The sequence below is a fragment of the Chiloscyllium plagiosum genome, unplaced genomic scaffold (assembly GCF_037043375.1).
Source record: "Chiloscyllium plagiosum isolate Xiang-an unplaced genomic scaffold, Cpla_swu_hap1 HiC_scaffold_10, whole genome shotgun sequence".
Classification (NCBI taxonomy): domain Eukaryota; kingdom Metazoa; phylum Chordata; class Chondrichthyes; order Orectolobiformes; family Hemiscylliidae; genus Chiloscyllium; species Chiloscyllium plagiosum.
The window spans coordinates 36,632,399-36,657,262 of record NW_028270148.1 but is presented as its reverse complement, the minus strand read 5'-3'; the positions used below and the strand labels follow the sequence as shown (position 1 = coordinate 36,657,262).

The following is a 24,864-nucleotide window of genomic DNA, read 5'->3' as shown; positions in this document are numbered from 1 at the left end:
CACAATTAGAGACACTACAACAGTGCCACAAGAGCTCTAACATATATTTTCTCACCAGCTTGGTCAGGTATGCTGTCATACACCCCTGGAGCAGGTGGGATTTGAAGCCGGGTCTTCTGGTTCAGAGGTAGAGGTTCTACCACTGTGTCATAAGAGCCTTAGAGGTAGTGCCTAAAAGATGGATATTGATTTTAAGCATAAACCATTGAAATGTCAGACATGGATTAACTTTCATTTTATGGCACTGATTCTGTTCAGGACTTTTTGTGGGATGAAGCTTTTCATGCTTTTGGAATTCTTCGTGCAGTTCTCGTCTCCTTCCTATCAGAAGGATGTTGTAAAACTTGAAAAGGTTCAGAAAAGATTCACAAGAATATTGCCAGGATTTGGAGGATTTGAGCTGTAGGGAGAAACTGAACTGGCTGGTGTTGTTTTCCTGGAGGTGGGCGTCAGAGGCTGAGTGGTGACCTTATAGAGGTTTATATAATCGAGAGGCATGGACAGGATAAACAGACAAGGTCTTTTCCCTGGGATGGGGGAGTCCAGAACTAGAGGGCATAGGTTCACGGTGAGAGGGGAAAGATTTAAAAGAGACCTAAGGAGCAACTTTTCACGTAGAGGGTGGTGCGTGTATGGAATGAGCTGTCAGAAGACATGGTGGAGGCTGGTACAATTACAGCATTTAAGAGGCATCTGAATGGGTATATGAATAGGAAGGGTTTGGAGGGATATGGGCCAAGTGCTGGCAATTGGAACGAGATTATGTTAGAATATCTGGGTGACATGGACGAGTTGGATCGAAGGGACTGGTTCTGTGCTGTACATCTCTATGACTCTGTGAGCCAAGAGCAGTAATTTATTTATTTAACCTAACTATCAGTGGAACATTAGCTGAATGGTGTTTCAACAGATCAGAAATAAAATGGCATGAATGACTCTCTGTTGACAATTAGCCTCTCACATAAAACAAACTAATTACATTGAAGATTATAGAAACCCAACTATTTAACGAAAACATTTTGGGCATTTTCGAGCTGATGCTTATATGGAGAGCATGAGAGAACAATTTTGCTTCAGGAATCCTGGTAAGATTACCTTACTCTCAGGATCTGTAATGGTAGAACTTGTTTTTTTTTTCTCTTTTCTCTGTTTTCCGGCAATGGCCAGCCAAATGGAGAGGCTGTCTCGCGCCAGGGAAGATTTGGGAATGATGTCAAGGGAGGCTGAGAGTTAGGTTCAAGTGTGTGACGTGAAGTAGTAGGCATGGGGGATGAGGGGATGCAGGCTGAAGAAGGTGTTTAGATGGAATGCAGCTACAGACCAGTAACGTGTGGCATGGAGGTGAAACAGAGACGTAAGTTGAGAATTTGGAGTTTTTTATGTGGGGAAGTATTAGCCATGTTGGCTGTGTGGCGTGAGCAATATGGTTTTGTGTCTGCTGGGTCTTGATGTTGCTGGTAAGGAACATTGCTAATTACCAATGTTTGTCCAGATGCACAACAGCCTTTTAGAGGTGGAATGGCTGCAAGGAATTCTGGTGCTTCGATGGATATCTGCTGAGTGGCAAGTTCTGGAAGTAGTGCATGGTAAGTTGGAAATTGGACATTAGGGGCGCCATAGGTGTGTGGTAGGTGATTAATGCAACGAGTTTGGTAAGATGGGCTGAGAAAGTTCATTAGGCTCTAGGGAGGAAAACCCTCAAGTACCTGAATTTGTCTGATTTAACCAGAAAAGAAGTACAACTCCGCACTCATGTGTTTCACCCTTGCTGAATATGAACATTGAAAGTGTAGCTTGTGGAAGTTTAATTTATTCAGAAGGAAAGCAGGAAAGCTGTTTCCTTAAGTAAAGGAATTGTCTTGATGGAAAATTAGTACCCTGAAAGAAAGCCATATCATATTTGAATGTTTTCATGAGCATGCAACTGAACCAGCAGATGCAATCTTGTTTTAGCATGTCATTCAAAGGCAGTACTGTCCATCATGTTGCACTTTTTCAGTATTGTGCATGATACATTTGAACTGAGCTGAAACTTCTGTTAAGGAGCTGGCGGCTTGGTATAGCTGGTTTGCTATGTGGCAAAGGTTTTGCTATAGTGGAGGTGATGATTTGGACACCACACTTGCCCCAAGTGTAACAGATCCTGTGGTAGCTGCTTCGGTCTGTACAGCCACCTACAGACTTACTCGGAGAGTGGAAAAGTGTCGTCCTTCGATGATGATGAAACCATTTCTCTGTAATTGTGGGTGCATTGTAAGAAGTTCTTCCTTGAATGCCTACCATGTTAATTTTTTTAGCCTTTCAGTGAATGAATGCAAAATTTGAAAGACAGAAAGTTACTTAATCTCCTCAGACAGTAAACAGAAAAGAAGTTGTTGCAAAGTCTTTTACTGCTGATAACGTTCCATTTCCAATGGTTTTAAGAATTTCAGGAAGAAAACAATGTTTTGTGTGAACAGAGTTAAATCTTCTCTGAATTGAAAGAAAAATTGATGTTTGCGGCACCAACTTGATTAAAAAAAATTGTGGACCAGAATTAGACACTGCCCCAATAATATTTTTTGATGACAGATGTTTGTGATGCCTTGATTGTTCTTATGTTGTATTTGCTTGATATAGATCGTGGGAGATAGAGAGCAATTTTTATGTTGAAATATTCACTAAAATGTGTTAATTTTTGAATCAAAGTTAAACACAACAATTTACCTTCAAATACATTTATTTTGAAATGTTTAAACTTGGGATTATTTCATTTTCACTCTAAAATATGTTTTGATGTGGATCTCCTGACCTAACATGCTTTCTAGAGCCTGGTGAGATTAATAACACACACCCATGCAAGCAGTCTTCACCTCAAGGCTTTGAAGGTGCCATACTTTGTCTCCTCTTCTTTTTGGTGACTTGGAATGTGCATTTCTCCTGAGGATGAATCTACAGCACCAGCTTTGTTCTGATAATAACATCTGGCACTAGATTGATGTAACAGATTATGAGGTTTGCTCTTTTCAGATATGCACTCTTACAGCAGCTAGAGTGTAACTGTGACATTGCCACACGCTGATGTCTGTTCATGTGCCTTCTAGCTGCATGTGTGAAGTTAAATCTTTTTGACACCTGCCATTTGGACCCCCTTCTTAACAAAAAATGTCATCAGTTTCAGACAAGATGAAGACAGAAATCTGATCGTTCCTTCCTTGATGGATTTTCTGAGGGCTAGGCTCTCAGATGAATGAAAGCACAATCATTTTGGTGTCATAGATGTGTTGTTTGTTGTATCAGTGAACAAAAGATTAGAAAGTTGTGTTCTAGCAATCTGATTGTGTTAGCGTGCAATCATTGTAGATGTGACCATAAATGTTTGTTCTTTTTTTAGATATAGTATGTGCTTTTTTCAGATAAATTATGATCATCATATTGTGGGATAGACAAGATTATCTTGTCAAATAATTAATTTTTTTTTCAATATTCCTTCATTTTTCAGACAGTTTTCTACATTAGCAAATTCTTTTTATGCATTGTTTAGAATTTAAAAACTGAGTTTGTGCACTGCCAAAATTCACAATATAAATATCTAATGTCAAGGAGCTCTGTGTTTTAGCAGAGACCAGAGTAATGACATTGCACTGTAATCTTGATGACTATTTGTAACAGTACAAATGTAGGCAATTTATAGCAATTTTAGAAAGTTTTGTAATACTTTTTGCATCTCTTTTTATCCGTGTACAAGAAAAGCTGATCTGCTGAGCCTGTTCCATGCAGTCATGTTTCAACTTAACATTATAACTTTTGATGCTGTTCACTCAGTGGCAATCAAATAAGCTTCTGTGAAGGGCCAACATATTTTAAAAATAAGATCATTTTGAGAGGTTTAAAGAACTCTAAAAGATCCATTTTGACTTAGGTGATCAAAGCACGTGCCAGAAGAATTCACAGCAACTGTGAAACAAGGTACCCAGCATCCCACATACTTGTATCCAGTGATAACTGTTTCAACCAGCAACCTGTCTAACTCTTTTGAATAATCCCGGGTATGTCAGACTGGAAGTTTTGACTCTTTAATATCAACAATGAAAGCTAGCATTTGGATCAGCCTCCTGCACTCAGAAATAAACAAACATTAATTTGAGAGTGCGTCAGCATAATTGAAGAAGTGTTTTTGGATTTATAATTTTTTTTGGTACACTCAAATGCTGTTAACTAGAGAATACTAATTGCCTCATGCTATAATACTACGTGGACTTGGATTTTAAAAAAATCAAGCTCAAACAAATTGAGAAACTGTTCAGATCTGTGTTTATCAAATTGACCCTATATTTTAAAGTTGACTAATGTTTTAACTGAGAATTAGTTTGGAGATAATCAATTGAGACAGAGCCTGGATTTATGAAGAAGTTCTTTCTGTGCTTTTGATATCCATTGGTGGGATATGGGGATTACTGGCTGGACGAGCATTTATTACCCATCCCTAATTGACGTCAAGAAGGTGGTGGTGAATTGCCTCTTTGAGTTACAATAGTCTATGAATTCTGTTCCATTGATTTAATATATTTTCTGTACCTCTGTGATATTCTCGAGTGATGGAGTACTAATAAACATTCAGGCTCTGTACCTTACCAGTTGGAGTGTGTGAATGGCAATTGGTGAGGGATACACAAAATAGAAAACTTAACTGGCTTCATCCTTGCCAGCTTATCTGTCATAGATGCACATATACAGGACAATATCAATAGGACTGACCACTGCACATACTTTGTGGCAATGAAGCCTTGCCTTCACATTGAGAATACCTTCATCATGTTGGCACTACCATTATGCTAAACATGAATAGATGTGGTGTCCCAAACCTGGGCATCCATGAGATATGTGTGCTTTCAGTAGCAGAATTGTATTTGACTACAATTTGTCATCTCATGGCCCAGCATATACTCACTTCTATGCCATTACCATCAAGCTAGAATATTGACCCTGGCTCAGTGCAGGGTGCAGTGATCTTATATGGTGCAGCAACTGACATGTCCAAAGATGATGTGTCAATTTGGTGAAAAGGTACAGCACAGGACTGTTTGTGTGCCAAAAATCAGAAAAGGGATGGGACAGGTCAGGACAAATGATCCTGTAACCAACAGATCAGACCTAGATATATTCTAAGCAGTCTGTTCTGAGATATTATTACAAACCTCTGAACCAGGTGGGACTTGAACTCAGACCGCCTGGTCCGGAAATGAGGACATTGCTACTGCACTACAAGAATTCCTTAGCAAATTAAGTCTAATCTTTCCAGTCTTGTTACCATCCAGCTGTGGGTTGTGGTGAACAACTAAACTAACAGGAGGAAGAGGCTTCACAAATATTCTCGTTCTCAATAATAGGGGAGCACATTGCATCAGTAGAAAAGACACGACTGCAGCATTTGCAATCACCTTTAGCTAAAAATGCCAAATAGCTGATCCATTTCTGACCCTCCTGTAGTCTCCATCATTCCAGATACTAGTCCTCATTCAATTCTGTTCTTCCTATATATCAAGAAACAGGTGAAGGTAAAAAACTTCTACTCGTGATGTGTGAGTAATTCCAGTTGATATCAAGACAGCGATTGACCATATGTAGCATCAAAGAACTATATAATGGAAATCGGGGCAAACTCTTCACTGGTTGGAGTCATAACTAGCACCAAGGATGATGCTTGTTCTTGCGTGAGGCTAATCATCTAAGTTCCAAAGCATCACTGCAGGAGTTCCTCAGAACAGTATCCTAAGCTCAACCATTTTCAGTTGCTTCATCAATTACTCACTTCTAACCACCTGAAGGAAAAATGGATGTTTGCTGATGATTGCAAAATGTTCAGAACTATCCGCGACCCTTCAAATAGGGAAGCAAGAGCTGGACAACATCCAGGCTTGGGTGGAAAAGCAGCAGGTAATGTGTGCCATGCAAAGTACCAGGCAATGATCATCTCCCAGAAAAGATAATCTACCTACCATCCCTTGGCATTAAATGTTGTTACCACATTTGAGTTCCCCACTATCAAGATTAGGGGTGTTACTATTAACTAGAAACTGAACTGGACCAACCATCTAAATACTTTGACCACACAAACCAGTCAGAAGCAGTGGCAATTAACCCACCACCTGTCTCCCTAAAATAGTCTGGCCACCATCTAAGAGGTACAAGTCAGGGGTGTGATAGAATTTTCTCTGCTTGCCTAGATTAGTACAGCTCCAACCAAAGTAAGAAGCTTGACACCATCCAGGGCAAAGTAGCCCACTTGATCGGACCCCATCTGCCATCTTCAATATTCACTGGTCTTCGGAAAAATGCATGGTGGCAGCAGTGTATCACATCTGCAAGATGCACTGCAGCAACTCACTACAATTCCTTCAACTGCACCTTTGAGCATGCAGCCTCTGCTACCTCAAAGAAAAGGAATGGCAAATGCACCACCTACAAGCTTCCCTCTGAGCCGCACACCATCATGACTTCGAACCCCATTGTCAGTCTTTCATTGAGTCAAAATTCTTGCCTACCCATAGCACTGTGGGTGTACTTACCCTGTGGGTTGCAGCGGTTCAAGAAGGAAGCTCGTTGCTATTTTCTTGAGGACAATTAAGGTTGGGCAATAACAGCTGGTCTAACCAGTGACACTCTCATGTAAAATAAAATCACAGGGCAAGGTCAAGGTACAAACTGCAGATTAAAGAATTAGATGGCCATATAATTGTGTTTCCAACACCTGCTTTGGACAGTATAGGACAAAGTGAATGTTGGAAATCTAATGACCCTTCTGACTGCAGTTTATTATAATTTTGTCAATTTTGAACAGATCTTACTGTTACTTAAGTGTAATTAAGGTGTGCAGGGCTTAAAGCATTTTACAGTATGCTGATGAGACTTTAGTGAAATCCACCTGACAAAACTAAACATGTTGGAATGTTTTTCTGCTTGATAACATTGTTCTATGGTATGTAAATTCCAGTAATATTTCCAGAGCCTTCACTATATCAAATTAGGTGGCAAAGTTGCGCATGATTAAGTAAGGTGAACAAAACAGAATTAGTGATATACTCTGAGTATATGACTAATGCATTGTCATTTTGCTGCTGATTATGTTTTTGATATTACGTGCTACTTGTTACATTTAGTTCTGAATTTTGCATTGATGTCGACCTTGGCTCAGTGCTCATGCTTTCAGCTCAGTTGGTCTGCCTTCAAGTGCCAATCCAGAGATTTGGGCGCACAAATTTAGGCTGACACTGTCCGCAATGCAGAGGGAACGCTGCACTATCGTAAATGCCATCGTTTGATAAATGTTAAACCTACACCTCCATCTGTCTCCTGAGATGGATTTTGAAGATAGTTTGGCAGTATTTGAAGAAGAGCTGGGAGATTTGGATTGCATCTATCCCTGACTTAACAGAAAATGATAAATCAGGTCATTGTTTCATTGCTGTTTGTGTACAATATTGATTGTCCTATTTTCTACATTACAACAAACTACATTTCAAAATGTACTTTGCCAAATACTTGAGGATGTTTATCAAGAAAACTATAAATGCTAATGTTTTTCCTTTTTACTGTTGTTGCAGATCAAATTAGTTTCCACTTGGATAAACAAGATACTTTTAAGTGTCATATCAATATCTTAGGATGTCCCCAAAAGTTTCAAGGGCAATCCAGTACTTTTGAAGTGCAGTTATCATTCATAAAGCTTATTGTGGTTCTGGAAGCTGCAATGAGGTGAATGACCATTAATCTATTTCATTGCTGTTGCTCCAGGAGAGATTGTTAGCTTGAAGAACTGCCCTTCAATAAAAGCAATTGAGTATTCTAGATGTTGGTGTTGCTTTCATTGAGGAGGCAGTACTGTGTCTGAATTTATACTCAAATTTGGAATTTTTATTCTTCATTCTTTCATAGGGTGTGAATGTCACAGATATCACCAGCATTTTTGACTCTGTTAACTGTCCTTGAACTGAATAGCTTGACCATTTCAAAGGGCAGATAAGAGTCAACTACATTGTGGGTCTGCATAGATCAGACCAGGCAAGGATGGCAAAATTTTCTTCACTAAAAGATCTTAGTGAACCCAAATTGGCTTTTACAGTAATAGATCATCGTTGTCATGATCACCATTATTTAAAGTTAAAAATCACACTACACCAGGTTGTAGTCCAACAGGTTTATTTGAGAGCACTAGCTTTTGGAGTGCTGCTCCTTCATCAGGTGGTTCATTCAGGACAACCACCTGATAAAGGAGCAGCGCTTTGAAAGCTAGTGCTGCCATATAAACCTGTTGGACTATAACCTGGTGTTGTGATTTTTAACTTTGTACACCCCAGTCCAACACCAGCACCTCCAAATCATGGCTACCATTATTTAAACTATTTCGCTCCAGATTTATTGATTGAATTCCTATTCCTCCAATTGTTGTGGTGAGATTTTAACGTATGTCCCCAGAGCATTAGACTGGGCTTCTGAGTTAATTGTTCAGTGATATTACCATTGCCCAAATGGAACCTAAACTTGCCATTTTCTGTTCAAAAGGCATAGGATTAAATCTTCAAGACTTGTTCAGCTCCACATTATCAACACATGGAAGAGCCAGATTAATGCAAACCCATGAGAAAATTCATGGTGCATTTAAAGAAAACAATGAAATATTGCAAATCTGAAGCGAAAGTCAAAATAGTTATAAACTGTACCAGTTACTTAACATCTGAGCAGAGAACAGTTGCATCAACAGGCCATTGATGGTTGACAATTGGTGAGTACAAGGAACAGAAATTCAGTAAGTGCTTCCTGGGATCTAATGTGAATGAATAGCTGTTTTGATCACCATTGTGGATGTGAGAGTTAATGGATCATCACAGCCAGTCCATTCACAACAAGGAGAGTAAAGATGTCTCAGGGAAAGTACCTTGCTTTTTGTTAAAACACCTGTGCCCTAGGCAAATGAAATAGTTTACAGGCACAGATTGATCTCTGACTGGCTCAAAACTCCCAAAAGAGTGTTGTCAAGGGAATAATGTGAGAAGTGCACACTGTATAATACTTCTAGTTTTCATAGCATACTCCTTATTTGATCCAAACTTGCTACTGACCCACTGCTTAAATTTCTTTTGAAGCAGCTTCTGTACACTGTCTTAGAGACAATATAAGCTTATTCTGAATCTACTTCGTTCTTTATTACAATATTACCTCAGCAGGCATAATATTTTATAGAATCCATTTAGTTTATTTTGTAACTTATTCTTTCCTAGTGGAGAAAAGTAACCTCTAATTCTTTGAAAGAAATACTTCAGTTTAGCAGAAAGCAGAGTTGAGACTTGGCCCAATAGATCTCTTACAAAGTGTTTTTAAGTTGAAATGTTATCTGTTTCTTTCTATATGAATGCGGCATGAATTGTTGGGTATTTTCAACTCTTGCTGTTTCATTTTGGATCTTCAGCAATCACCTTCCTTACTTTTGTTGTACCTTATGCACTTTGGGGCATGCTACAGTGCCTCCAATAGACAAAATACATATTCCGTCGTCTATTTGTGAATTGCCTCTCGCATTGTTCGTATGTTTTGCCTCACTAACTTAATGGTCCCTCGCTCTCACTTCAGAAGCAGTTTGGTGTACTGTTCTATTCAGATATGATTTAGGAACTATATGTTTGTGCACTTGTGCCTCTAAGTGTCCAGAATACCACGTCACTACTGTCTGTATCAGACTAACAGTGCATCAGTCTATATCATATGACGTGATTTGAGAACCATGTTCAGTGAAGCTCCAGTGTTCAAGTCTAAAAGTGTGATTATTTTCAACGCTGGGAACCGCACTTCCTTTAATCTGTCCAGTAGATGGCAAGGTTTGTAGCAGAGTGATACATATAAGTAAATAAGCAGATAACCTTCATTTTACCTTCTGTTTTTGCAGCTTTCAAAGGGAATTGGGTTACTTGAAAAATTCAGGGGGCTGTGGGAAGAAACAGGATTTATTAAATATCTGTTTCAACAAAGTGACGTAGGCATAATGGATGAAACCCTGTACTGTAAAAATTTTATGATTCAGTTTATGACCTTGAATTTCAGATATTTGTGTTGTTACAACACAAACGGACAACCAAATAAAATCAGACTTTGTATCCCTGTATTTGTAACACAATGAAATCCAAATACTCAGTGACACTCAAAATTAATCCAGTGCTTCCTATCCATAATATTTATACAACAAATACCACACTTTGTAAATAACAGACATGATGTCGAGTTTATAGTTTAAACAAAAAAAATTAACAATTCATTAATAATGCAGTAGCTTTAGCACTCACCTATTGTACTCTATGCTACTTTCTCCTCACCCCCACCCTCCTCTCATTTATCTGTCCACCCTTCAGGCACTCTGCCTGTATTCCTGATGAAGGGCTTTTGCCCGAAACGTCGATTTTACTGCTCCTCGGATGCTGCCTCAACTGCTGTGCTTTTCCAGCACCACTCTAATCTAAACTCTACTTTCCAGCATCTGCAGTCATTGTTTTTACCTAGAGCAAAGTTAAACAACTGTTTACGGAGAGGAAGCGGGAAAATGGAGTTGGAAAAACCTATTCAACCATGATTGAATGGCAGAGCAGAAACGATGGGTCAAATGGCTAATTTCTGCTCTTATGGTAATCTAATTAATGTCTATGATTGGAATTCCAGTCTTCTTTGATTCTAGCATCTACAAAGACAGCCTCATAAATGACCATGAGGCTACAGATTGTTCTGGAATCCAATTCTGCTGCTGATCACCAGTCTTGAGTAACTAGATCTGTTCAAATTCTTTGCCAGTTAGCACGATGGAGGGTATTGTCAATGTGAGGTGGGACTTTGTCTCTACAAGGACTGTGCGATGGTCACTCTTACTGATACTGTCATCGAAAGCTGCACCTTCAGCCAGCAAATGGCTAAGGTTGAGGTCAAGTATGTTCTTTCCACTTGCTGCAAACCCAATCCCTAGCTATGTCCTTTAGGACCTAGCCAGCTCGATCAGTAGTAGTACTGCTGGGCCGTTCGTGGTGGTGGACACTGAAATCCTCACCCAGTATACATTTGTGCCCATGCCATCCTCAGTGCTTCCTCCAAGTTTTGTTCAGCATGAAGGAGTACTAATTCATCAGCCAAGGGAGGATGGTACATAGTAATCAGCAGGTGGTTTCCTTGTCCTTATTTAAACTTGAATAAGTCTCATGGTGTCCAGAGTAAATGTTGAGGACCCCCAGGGCAAGTCCCTCCCGACTATATACTACTGTGCTGCCGCCTCTGCCGGATTTGCCCTGTTGGTGGGTCAGGACATATCCAGGGATGGTGATGGTGCTGGCTGGGACATTGCGAGGTATGATCCCGTGATTGTGACAATGTTAGGCTGTTGCTTGACTGGTTTGTGAGACAGCTCTCCCAATTTTGGCACTAGTCCCCAGATATTAGTAAGAAGAACTTTGCAGGATCGATTGAGCTGTTATTGCTATTGTCAGTTCTGGTGTCTATGTTGATGCCAGGTAGTCCGCCCAGTTTCATTTCTTTGTTGAGACGTCATAGCGATTGATACAACCAAGTAGCATATTAAATCATTTCAAAGGGCAATTGAGAGTCACCCACATTGCTGTGGATCTGTGGACTTCTCTCAGAGGGTCATGACCTTTTGGAGCTCTTTGTCACAGAGAGCTGAGGGGCAGGGTCCTTGTGTATATTTAAAGCTGAGATGGATTCTTGATCAGTTGGATAATCATGGATTATGGTGAAAAGGCACAGAAGTGTTATTGATTGTTGAGTCAACTGTGATCTTCTTGAATGGCAGAGCAGGTTAGAGCAACTAAATGGCCTACTCCTGTTACTTTTCCTTGTAGTCTTTATGGTCAGACCTGTATCCTGTGTTTTCACCCATCAAAACTGACACTGCCTCTGCCCACCCTGGCGATTGACCCAGACATTTTCCAGCCATTGCTGGCAGAATCTAGTAAATGACAAATGATTGGTAGGGAATGCAGGTCACTGTGACAGTGTCAGCACTACTCTCTATTTGATTATCAGGAAACTTTCACATCACCAGAGCTTCCATGTCCTCTTTTACTTTGCACTACCCAGACATTCCATTTCCAGGCCCCTCAGCCTTGAAATTCCACCTTAATGATGTTTGGTCTAATCAGTAAGCTGGGTGCCTGTCTGTATGTACAAAGTATCCTCGTAACAGCCATTCATCATTATATGCTGGTGAACCTTGCAATGCCAGCCTGTTCTACTTAAGCATTCTGCAAGTGGATTGGAGTGGTACATTGATGACCCTGAAAGCTTGGTAAATATCAGATCTGTGGATGAGGGCTGTGTGCAGCTAGTGCCTGTGGATTGTGTTGAAGATGCTGTTGCATGGTGGGAAACGTGGGCATTCTTCACAGCCACTGGTGAGCTGAAGGCTTCAGATACCAGCTCTGACTTTCACGTCGAAAATTCTTGGCATTTAGCTTGTCCGCGTCATGTTGTAGCAGAGGAATCTGCATATTAATAGTTACATAGGAGCAAGAGTAAGCCGTACAGGCCCCCAAGCCTATCCTGCCATTCATTGAGATCATGGCTCACCTGTGGCCAAACTCCATATCTCTGCCTTGGACCCATATCCTTTTGCTTAAAAAATTATCGATCTCAGACATAAAATTCACAACTGATTCATCATCCGCTTTCATTTGTGGATGAGGGTTCCAAACATTCAACACCTTTGTGTGTAGAAGTATTTCCCAACATTTCTCTTGAAGTGTTTGACCCTAATTTTAAGACTATGCCCCCTTGTTCTAGAATCCCCTGCAAATGGAAAAAGGTTTACCTTTTTCTAACCTGTAATTTCCTATTAATATCTTGAAAACTTTGATCAGATCACCCACACCTGTCTAAATTCTAGAGAAAACAGGAATAATTTGTATACTTTCTTGTCATAATTTAATCAGAAGTCAAGGTAAACTACTCTTGTAAACTATTGTTAGGTTTCCTCCAAGGCCAGTATATCCTTCCTAAGATCTGGTGCTTAGATCTGCTTATAGTATTTCAAGTGGGGACTAACCAGGGTCTTATTGATTTATTTATTGCCATGTCTACCAAAGTATAGTAAAAAGCTTTGTTTATGAGCACTTCAGGCAGATCATAGTAAGCAAGGACATATAGATCATAGGGTTGAAAAAAAACTTAGACAAAGGCATACAGGTTACATCGCTCAGAACATGCGCTCGGCAAGATTAACATTAGCAAGATCCGCATTATTTGAAGTAAGAGAGTCCATTCATCAGTGTTATAACAACAGGGAAGAAGCTATTCCTGAGTCTGTTGATGCATGTGTCCAAGCGTCTGTATCTTCTGCCTGATGGAATAGTATTACGGGGGTATGATGAGTCTTTGATGATGTTGGCAGTCTTTCTGTGGCAATGAGCCATGTAAATGGAGTCCATGGATAGAAGGTTGGCTTCCGTGATGATCTGGGCTGCGCACACAACCTTCTGTAGTGTCTTAGGCTCCTGGGCAGAGCGGTTGCCATCCCAAGCTGTTATGCACCCAAACAGTATACTTTCAATGGTGCATCTGTAAAAGTTGTTACGGATTCTTATGGACATGCCAAATTCCTGAGCCGCCTGAGGAAGTAGTGTCGTCTTGACTGTGTCGTCTTAAAATGGAAAGTCCAGGATAGGTTGTCAGTTATTGTCACTTCTAGGAACTAAATGCTCTCCAGCCTCTTGACCTCAGCTCTATTGATGTAGATGGGGGCGTGTACTCCTCTTTTCTTTGTAAATTAGTGATCAGTTCTTTAGTTTTGCTGACGTTTTGTATAACTGCAGCATAACCTCTGCATCCTTGTGTTCAAGTCCTCTAGATTTAAAAGCCAGCATTTCATTAGCTTTCTTGAATATTTTCTGCACCTGTTTGACATTTCAAATATCTACGTACCTGAAGCTCCCCCCCCAAGTCTCTTTTGGACATCCATTGTATTTAACTTGGTACTATTCAGAAAGTACCCTGATCTATCCTTTATCAATCCAAAATGGATACCCTCAGACTAGCTTACTTTTCTCATGATGTACACTCCCACAGTCTGACTTAGCCTCTTATCCACTGATATCTGTGGAATTCTGACGAAATAAAAATGCTTTTCCAGAGAAGGGAATACTTGTAATAAAATGTGCTAAGACTACAGCTGTTTGTGTCTGAAAAAGCGTATTGTTGACTATACCCAAGGCTACTAGATTGAAAGAGTCACTATGAAGGATATTTTTGGCCATCGATCTTGTAGTTCTGTAAACTGCACGTTTGTTTTGAAGCTGAATACATGAACCTGACAAAATGATTGAGGCTTGGGTAAAAAGAATACAGAGTTAAAACTGCTTCAAATAGATGGACAACATGCAATAAAACAAACTGAATTAGAAATTACTGACTTTTGAAAATTTTAGAAGATTCTTTTCGAAAGTCCTAGGCTGAAATATTCAGCAGAACTTTTCCTGCTTTGCTCTGCTGCCCATATCTTGTCTTGCATCTCTGTAGTCATTGACATATGTCTGCTCTCAGTCAAGCAACATCTAGACTTTAACATTTTCAAATCCTTCTTTGGTCTGGCGTTTCATCTTTGTACTCGCATTCAACTCAGAACTCTGAGATACCTGCACTCGTCTAATTTACACTCATACACTGACACATGTCTGACAGCAGATGCCGCCTTAAGTATGCTTTGTGGCATACTCGTCTATCCCCGCCTGTCATTAATTTTTCTTTGGACTTAACTCCCTCCACAAGTTGAAGTGTTTGACATTAGGTAGTTAATGGCCTGCTGAGTGTGAAATGACTGCAAGGCAATTAGGATCTTGGTACGTGGACTCCATACTGACATTTCTTAATTCGGGGAGTTCAGGGAATACAATAACCCTCAAAATTCAGTCCTTTGGGTCGAATGACATTTATTCTAATGAAGTATATAACTTGAGGCTGGAATATGTTATTTGTTATATTTTTATATACCAAGAATCTCAATTAAATTTGCCATGATTGAAGTCTTCTCATTATTATTTCCACAACTTTTAATTGAATGATCTGATGTCAGTTACGGAAACTGACATCATAATATTTATTCATCAAAACTCTAAGTTCAGGTGTTAATAGAATTCAGATAAAACTGCATCTGAGTTTTATTTACTAAATTATTTTGTGGATTGAAGTTTTAGTGCTGTCTCCATTCTACTTTTTCATTCTGAGCTGCACTTGATGGTGAAATTCTTGTCCCTGTGTCAAAAAGGTATCATCAACCCTACCCCAGGACCTGAGTGTGTTACCTGGGCAGGGCATCATTGTAGTTTCAGAATCAAGACCCTATGTGCTTGCTCAAGCAAATGTCAGTGGAGCTTTCCTTGTTAAATAGAACAAATTCAATTTTTACAGTGAAGATCATTGAAAATCAGTTCAGAAGTTCAAAGTGATAGATATTCTCTCATTCTAGATAATTGTTAAATTCCAACACTGTCCAACATATGTTTGTGCAGTTTTAGAACAGTTGTGCAGTTTAAATGTTGAATTACGTTACTCAGAGATAATTAACAAAAAAAATGTGTTGCCAACTCCAAGTTGGCCACCGCTACCTGTGTAAGCATTGATGACGCTAGTGACATCGGAGCACTGTGACAGAGACTTCTTCACTAGGGCGTGTTGGATGCCCTCCACTTTCCTATACATGGTGAACATTGCCCTGGAACTCCTGCAATTGAGATTGGTCACCTTCAGTCTAGGTTCGACTTATTGATCAGTTCAAAGGTCCTTGTCATCGCGAAGAAATTTCAAGCATTTCATTGAAATATGGTCCAACTTCTCCATAGAAACACACTGACGGTTGACATCATTGTTGTGCTTAGTCTGTGGGCCCAGATCAACCCTGAACGGGTGACTGCAAAGCATTATCTGCATTTGTATGGTCACTAGTAATGAATGCAGCCAAAAATAATAATAGAAAAAGGGGAACAGAAAGCATTTTCAACCTCTTACTTTATTAAGTATCTAAAACTAGCTCTAATAGATTGTGTACCTTCTGTCACTTGAATGTTCATACTTTTGGAGTTTGATTTCATCAGAGGTTTCATTTTAATCAAATACCTTGATTAATACCAAATTAATAAACTACCAAGTTCAAAGCTTTATATGCTTATCCCAATTCATGTTCAAAAATCTTGAAAGTTTAAAATATATTATTTTGGGACTTTAGTCTCCCTTTTGCTTTCTCCTCCCCTTCCCTCCCAAACTGTGTTCTGCGAACTCAAACTGTAGTCTGAACGATAATTAAGAATTGTCTGATTTTCATACTACTTCATTGGATTTAACAATTTGGTAATGTAAGACAACCAGAATAAGGTGAGATTATGCAGTTTGTGTGTGCTCCTGTGCTTCACTTCTTCACCAACACAGCTTCGCTAACAGTAATTACTTGTCAAGAAAAATTGAGAAAGATTTTAGTGACAATATTGGATTAAATCTCAAAGTATTAAGTTTTAAATTTAAAAGAATTACAACTTGCAATTTCAATTTAGTTCTATCTGGAGTCAGAAATGAAAAGGAATAATAAAGTGGTTTCAAGTCCTCATAGAGCGCTCACTTCACTATAAAAAAGGTGTTTTGATTTTTGTGCATTTCTAATATACAGGTACTAAGTTAAAAGTCAAAATTCAAGTGGCCTTTCAGAAACAGGTAATAGAATTTTTTTTTGGAGAGTTCTAGCCATTACTGAGCAGCATTAGCTGACAGCCCAGCCATTCTAGTTTCCTTCTACTTGAATTATAGTTTTAGCTATTTTTAATAAATTCAAATTACCTACTTTTAAATATTTACAAATGGTTGAGTAAAGTATGCTAAGCTGTGGGACACATTAAGAACCTCTTTGGTAATTGCTGCAAGTGGGTGTTTGAAAACAGATATCATTAACTCGTTCAACATTACTGAAGAGTTGTGGTGTTTGTGTTTGGGTGGTTTCAGGTGTGACTGGATTTGTCATCAGAGTTGAGAAATAACTGTTGCATGATTATGAGCAAGTGCATTGTGTCAGAGGAATTCTGTCATCACCTCCAGTTAGGAATCAGAAAGCATCTGTTTTTCATTGCAATTTGCCAAATGATTTTTTTTCTCTTCAAATGAGTTTTCAGATTTTAGCATCAGACTTTTTTCAGCAACCAGTACTTGCAAATTGCCGTCCAGGTGACTTTTATGCCCTGCTGGCAAAGGTAATAGGTGTTTGCTGAGTCCAAATTGCTAGTCTTTTTTCAAAAGTTCTGTTAATGATACAAATGCTTCTTCATGGATAAAATACCAACGTGAAAGTTATAACATAAGGTGTACAGTAGTCATAGAGATGTACAGCATGAAAACAGACCCTTCGGCCCAACCCGTCTATGCCGACCAGATATCCCAACCCGATCTAGTCCCACCTGCCAGCACCCGGCCCATATCCCTCCAAACCCTTCCTATTCATATACCCATCCAAATGCCTCTTAAATGTTGCAATTGTATCAGCCTCCACCACTTCCTCTGGCAGCTCATTCCATACACGTACCACCCTCTGTGTGAAAATGTTGCCCCTTAGGTCTCTTTTATACCATTCCAGCACCGATCCTTGTGGTACTCCACTGGTCACAGGCCCCCAGTCTGAAAAACATCCCTCTACCACCATCCTCTGTCTTCTAACTTTTGAGCCAGTTCTGTATCCAAATGGCTAGTTCTCCCTGTATTCCATGAGATCTAACCTTGCTAATCAGTCTCCCATGGGGAACCTTGTCGAATGCCTTACTGAAGTCCATATAGATCACATCTACTGCTCTGCCCTCATCAATCCTCTTTGTTACTTCTTCAAAAAACTCAATCAAGTTTGTGAGACATGATTTCCCACCCACAAAGCCATGTTGACTGTCCCTAATCAAACTTGCCTTTCCAAATACATATACATCCCGTCCCTCAGGATTCCCTCCAACAACTTGCCCACTACCGAGATCAGGCTCACTGGTCTATAGTTCCCTGGTTTGTCTTTACTGCCCTTCTTAAACAGTGGCGCCACGTTTGCCAACCTTGAGTCTTCCGGCACCACACCTGTGACTATCGATGATACAAATATCTCAGCAAGAGGCCCAGCAATCACTTCTCTAGCTTCCCACAGAGTTCGAGAATACACCTGATCAGGTCCTGGGGATTTATCCACCTTTACCCGTTTCAAGACATCCAGCACTTCCTCCTCTGTAACATGGACATTTTTCAAGATGTCACCATCTATTTACTGTCTACATCTTCCATATCCTTTCCACAGTAAATGCTGATGCAAAATATTCATTTAGTATCTTCACCATTTTCTGTGGCTCCACACAAAGGCTGCCTAACTGAACTTGAGGGGCCCTATTCTCTCCCTAGTTACCCTTTTGTCCTTAAATGAATTTGTAAAAACCCTTTGGATTCTCCTTAATTCTATTTGCCAAAGCTATCTCATGTCCCCTTTTTGCCCTCCAGATTTCCCTCTTAAGTATACTCCTACTTCCTTTATGCTCTTCTAAGGATTCACTCGATCTATCCTGTCTATATCTGACATATGCTTCCTTTTTCTTAACCAAACCCTCAATTTTTTTCGTCATCCAGCATTCCCTATACCTACCAGCCTTTCCTTTCACCCTGACAGGAATATACTTTCTCTGGATTCTTGTTATCTCATTTCTGAAGGCTTCCCATTTTCCAGCCATCCCTTTACCTGCGAACACCTGCGCTCAATCAGCTTTTGAAAGTTTTTGCCTAATACCGTCAAAATTGGCCTTTCTCCAATTTACAACTTCAACTTTTAGATCTGGTCTATTCTTTTCCATCACTATTTTAAAACGAATAGAATTATGGTCGCTGGCCCCAAAGTGCCACCCCCACTGACACCTCAGTCACCTGCCCTGCCTTATTTCCCAAGAGATGGTCAAGTTTTGCACCTTCTCTAGTAGGTACATTCACATACTGAATCAGAAAATTGTCTTGTATGCACTTAAAATATTCCTATCCATCTAAACCCTTAACATTATGGCAGTCCCAGTCGATGTTTGGAAAGTTAAAATCCCCTACCATAACTACCCTATTATTCTTACAGATTGCTGAGATCTCCTTACAAGTTTGTTTCTCAGACAACATTCCCCCTTTCAGCTTTAGGCCTTTGCCTAGTGCGACTCCATAGATAGCTTCAAGATTCAGCTGCTGTCATAGGTAGTCTGATTGTCTGTCTGTCTGTCTGTCTTTTATATGAGTTGATTCTGGTTGCTGTATCTTTGCTATGAAATAGTGGACCCAGGGATATAGCCATAACATCCTTGTCGAGAAGAAATTTGTGTTTTTCATATTCAGTCTCTCTGACAGAGTTATCACTTAATGAGGCTTCATGAAAATTATTTAGCTGATTCATTTCACATCAGTCATTTGTGTAGAGGAATGGATATTGAATTTAAATTCACTTGGCTCAATTATTAGATATAAGCAGGAGTGGCCCATTTTAATAATTTGAACCTGGGCATGACAGTGGTAAATTGTGATTAGGGTGCCATTGCCCCGTTTTATTCTCCTGGATTCTGTTTTCCAACATGTGAAAAAGGTTCATTACTATAGTATGGGATAAGATGTGCTGACATCTCTGAGAAATAACATAAACATAAGGGACAGGAGCATTGGGAAGTCTTACTGTGAAATGTATTTTTATCAATAATTTAATCAAAGTATTGTTTCTGAACATGAAGCTGAAAACTGTCAGAATTAATGTTACTGTATTATAGCTTGTTATTAAAAAATCTTTATTTTTAGGGTTATTAGGATATTTTTCCAATTATTTCACTATTCATCACTGCTTACAATGGAAAGCTTAAAAAAACACAATGAATCTAAACTCAGTTATAATTGCCCAGAACTCGGTGACTCCAAATTGGAATAACCTTCTAGATGATTCAAATTAGGCAGATTACTGGCACTGAGGTGGATTGGGACACAAATGGCCTCCAGGTGGCAACAATGTTACAGTGATAAAACATGGCTTTCCTTTCTAGTAAATAATTTCTCAGTTTTGCAAGCTTTGTGTTTAAAAGTTAATTGAAGAGTTAATATAAATATTGCTTTCCTTCGTCTTCCAGTATTTACCCAAAGGACCAGCAGAATATTTTAAGATGGTTTCTTTTGGAATTAGATCTGAAGATGGATATATTCAAAACATTTTTTCATGTTTTGTTTTGTTTTGTTACAAAGGGCTTAGTGCTATTCAAAATGTTAGATTTGTGGTGAAATAGATTAATAACATTTTTAAAGGTTTTTTTACCTTTGTATTACCTCAAGTTATTTGTCTGTTTACAATGAGTCTTCTTTTAAAATATTAGTGTGATCCATTCACTGACGCACAAAGATAGACAGTGATTTATTGCAACAACTTCAGGACACTTCTCCAATATGCCTTGTGCCTTCCTGAAGTTGCTGATTCATGGTGGATATCCCTTTTGGTCAACATGTGCAAGGCCCTGCCTGACCCATCTAGCACTCTACATGACTACCTACTGCATTTATCCACTGAAGTAGCACCACCTCTGTGGAATATGTAAGTTGGCTGTCAACTGGCCCCTGATTAAGGCACACAAATAATTCTTCAATAATTGCAGAGGAAGGAGAAAGTAGATATCACTAATTAATAGTTAATAACTGTTCTAAACTGAACATTAAAGTGAAATCTTGTGTAATGCTACTGCCACTTGATCTGGTAGTAACACAGGCGTGTGCATAATAGCACCACTCTGAGTTAGTAAGAGTGAATAGTACTATTTTATTCCTAGCTGTCAATCATTTGATAGTTTAAAACATTAAATTATCCAATTTACTTCTTAACATGTTTTTTGAACTTCATAGTATTACCAATGAAGCTGGAGCGTCCATCTACAGCGTCAGTCCAGAGGCTGCTAAAGAGATGCCAGACCTGGATCCCAATATCAGAAGTGCAGGTAAGCTAAATTCCAATGTATTTTTATAATATGAGTAGAAAAGTGCATTTAGATCAAAGCATAACATAATAAATAGGAACAAGAGTATGTCATTCAGCCTTTCAATTTAATAGTTGGATGTTTGGATTGCAGAATATTTTTTCATGATCATTCATGTACCATTGCTGAGGTACAGAAATCAAGAGTTGAATGATCTCTTTTAGCAAAGTGAAAATTCACACAAAATTAGGTTATAGTCCAACAGGTTTAATTGGAAGTACAAGCTTTCGCAGCACAGCTCCTTTGTCAGGTAGCAAAACTTATAGCAAACCAATGGAAGAGTCTTTGTTATTCATGATTAGTAAGTTGCTAGCAAAATTACCTGTTCAGAAATTGGACAGAATTTCAAAAGCATCTTGGTCCTGAGAGCAGGTGTCCTGTTTAAATCCCATTCCAAGTTGATACACTCTCTCAGCAGGAGTGATTGCACAGTGAGTAAGAACAGAAAACCATACATAACAAGGCATTGTGTGTGGGGGTTGGGGAAGGACAGCACTTTACTTTCTACTTGAGAACTCTACAGTCTTCTGGACTCAATATTGAGTTCAACAGTTTTAGGGCTTGAGGCACTTTCTCCCATGTCCAGGCCTTGTTATTGCATGGTCTGCTATTACACACTATCCATTGTTAGCCACTAATAATCCCCAATGCCAACCATTCCTCCTTCTTGGCTAATCATTATCTCTCTCTGGGTTGCAATTCTACTTTTTGTACTGTCCTTTTTGTGCACCCCCCCCCCCCCCCCCACAAAATCATCTGCATACCATCACTCCTAAGGAAGGGTCACTTGATCCAAAACATTAACTCTGGCTTCTGTCCCCAAATACTGCCAGACCTGCTGAGCTTTTCCAGAAATTTCTGTTTTTGTTTCCAATTTCCAGCATCCACAGTCCTTTCAGTTTTTAATATTATTTGAAATATTGGTATAATGGAATTTTAGGAGAAAGTGAGGACTGCAGATGCTGGTGATCAGAGTTGAGTGCAGTGCTGGAAAAGCACAGCAAGTAGGGCAGCATCTGAGGAATAGGAGAGTTGACATTTCGGGCATAAGCCCTTCATCAGGAACCTGATTCTCCTGCTCCTCGAATACTGCCTGACCTGCTGTGCTTTTCCAGTACCACACTCTCGATAATGGAATTTTACTTTGGTTTATGAAATTTCATATTATGCAGTGTTCTAAAATAGATTGTGAAATATTTAGGTTTTGCTGTAAGTTACTTGCAAAAAGTTTACTAGTTCGCCTCTCAAACAGTAAATATATTTTTAAAACATAAGTGCGCAGCTGCTTTTCCCATTGAATTTTTGTATTATCATACTCCAAGAAATGAATGTGATGCAATCATAAATTAAGACATTGACATGTAGTGTCTAAAAATAGAGACTTTGCTGAACGACAGCTCGGTCTATCATAGACACTGCTACTCAAAGGAGCACCCCCCACCCCCACAAGATAAGGGTAGCATGGAGCAAAAGGTCACATAGCGTAGTATTGTCAACTCCCATCTGCCTGTCGTTTCTCCACAGGCCAAAATGCATTGGATTAATTTACACTTAAACTAAAGCAAGCTGCTTACACTTTGCTTTGTGAAATGCCTTCTGGCTTGCCTTGTTGTGAGATTGAAGCTGTAATATCAGTGAGGTCAAAACCTCGAGGATTTGTCATAAAAATAGGTGTACAGTCACAGCTGTCATCGCACCTCGTGGAACAAAGTAATGCACTGTGGAAAAAAAATTATTCTGACTATTTCTTCAGGAGATAAGAGAATTTAAAGATTAGGTGTGTTAGAACTTTTGTTGTAACGTCAACTTTAGCTAGTGTCTATTTTAACCTTCTTAAATCTAAAATACCAACTCTTGCCTTTGGCTATGTAAAAGAAAAGGTCAGTTTTTTTTAAAAAAAAGGCAATTATTCAGTGCAAATATTTTTCGCTGTTAACAATTATATAATTCACTATTATTATTTAGGCAATGTATATTTATTGATCTCAGTAAAGTGCTGTTTGTCTTATTTGTTCTACCTCTTTTTGAGTAGATGTTTAGAACAATTTCCATTGGTTTTATGTTGCGTATTAAAAGTGCAATTTTGGGAGAAGATACGCTTTTATATAAGTTCCTAGTCCTGTTTCATATGGAAGACTTCAGTTGTTATATTTAATAATCCATAAAAATCTTACAGTATATTGACATGAATAAGTATCTTTATGAAGACAGCCACAAATGAAGACATTATATTTGGTCAATATAGCTTCTATATTTCAGGGCTCTAAATACTGTATTATAATACTGATTGTATTACAGACTTTGTGTATCTTGAACTTAGTGTGATTATGGTTACATTTCATTTTTGAAATTTGAACCTGAATGTTGCTTCTGCTACCGTCTGTATCTCACTAAAGCAGTGCATATAGTATGGACTGATATCATCTGTAAAATGACATGGTTCATGGTGTAACATATAGGCCAGTGCTAGTAGGTTTCCCATGTCACACAAGTGGCAGAGCTAGCTATTTTTAATGTAGTGAGCAGTGAACCTATATGAGATATTTAGAGTATTTGATCACTTTTTAATGCGCAACTGTAGTCATGTCACAAAAAAGATGTTTTGTGTTGAAATTGGCATAGGCTCAGGAAATTCCAGAATTTTCTTTTCATAATGGCATTGAAACACCTTCATAATTGCATGTTGTAAAACTCTTTTCTCAGAGGAAAAAAAACTTATAGACCAGCATCTTGTTTGCAGTTGTTTTTGGTTCTCATTGCACTAGTAGCAGTATTTGTGTTTCAAGCTAGCTGAGCAGTTTTGTGTAGTCTATTATCTAAATGGTGAGAGATTGCAGAGTTCTGAGATCAGAGGGATCTGGCTATCACTGTTCATGCATCCCAAAAGGTTAGTAGGCACAAGCTAATAGAATATTCTCATTTTTCGTAATGTGGATAGATGCTATAGTAGGAATTTTGACCGTTGTGGATCCTCAGTTTTAATTGCTCCACCATTGGTGACCATGACTTCTGAGTTATGGAACTTCCTTCCTAAACTTCTATGCAGCTCTATTTTGCTTTCTTCTTCCGACAGGCAATTTTGAACAAGGTTTTGGTGATTTTCCTTAATAACTCCTTATGTTCTTCAGTATTTTTTGTTTCATAATGTCTCTGAAATGTCTTTATGCATTTTGTTACTATAAACGTGTCATATTAATAAGCGTTGTTGTTTTTGTTGTTGTTTATGTATGTGTGCTATGCCATTAATGTTATTTTCCACATAATCTATTCCTGTTACTTTGAGACCAATTCACCTTAGTTTGTTGTACGAATTGGTTTGGGTTGTGGAGGGGCTGAGGAGTAGTCATGGGGGTAACATGGGATGTTGGAGAAATACAACAGTTTAATGCAACTTTTTAACTTTTACTTTCTTTTAGTAGTTTAAGTTTCTTTTTTAAGTGGGCTGTTTAAAAATTTAGTGGATTTATTCAGAAGAAAAGGTTGTTGAATGAATAGATTTTATCAGAGTTAACAACCAAATGTTGCTCAAGTAATTATGAACTTGTTAATTGCCTTTAGGTTACTATGGATAAGAAATGGTGCTAATGTAAAATCTTATGTAAATTACTGAAGGTTTGCTAATGAGTACTCAAAACATAAGTTTCGAACTAAGAAAAAGACCAGTTTGTTTTCTGAATTAGCACTATGTACAGGATTTAATTAAATCATTCTCTTGAGCACTTGGATTTGAGAACTGAAATACTGTAATGAGTTAGTTTTTAACGAGAATCTTTTGTGGATCATATAGAAAGAAGTTTTATGCATTTTCTAAATTTTG

At 38.8% G+C, this 24,864-nt stretch overlaps 1 protein-coding gene across 1 annotated transcript in view; it reads left to right on the top strand.

Annotated features, from left to right (window-relative positions):
- Nucleotides 1-24,864, top strand: part of srbd1 (S1 RNA binding domain 1) — a 273,132-nt gene that overhangs the window by 93,191 nt on the left and 155,077 nt on the right. Inside the window, exon 15 of the mRNA XM_043695659.2 lies at nucleotides 20,917-21,008. Within this exon, the coding sequence (XP_043551594.2) occupies nucleotides 20,917-21,008 (92 nt within the window). The remainder of the gene's footprint in view (nucleotides 1-20,916; nucleotides 21,009-24,864) is intronic.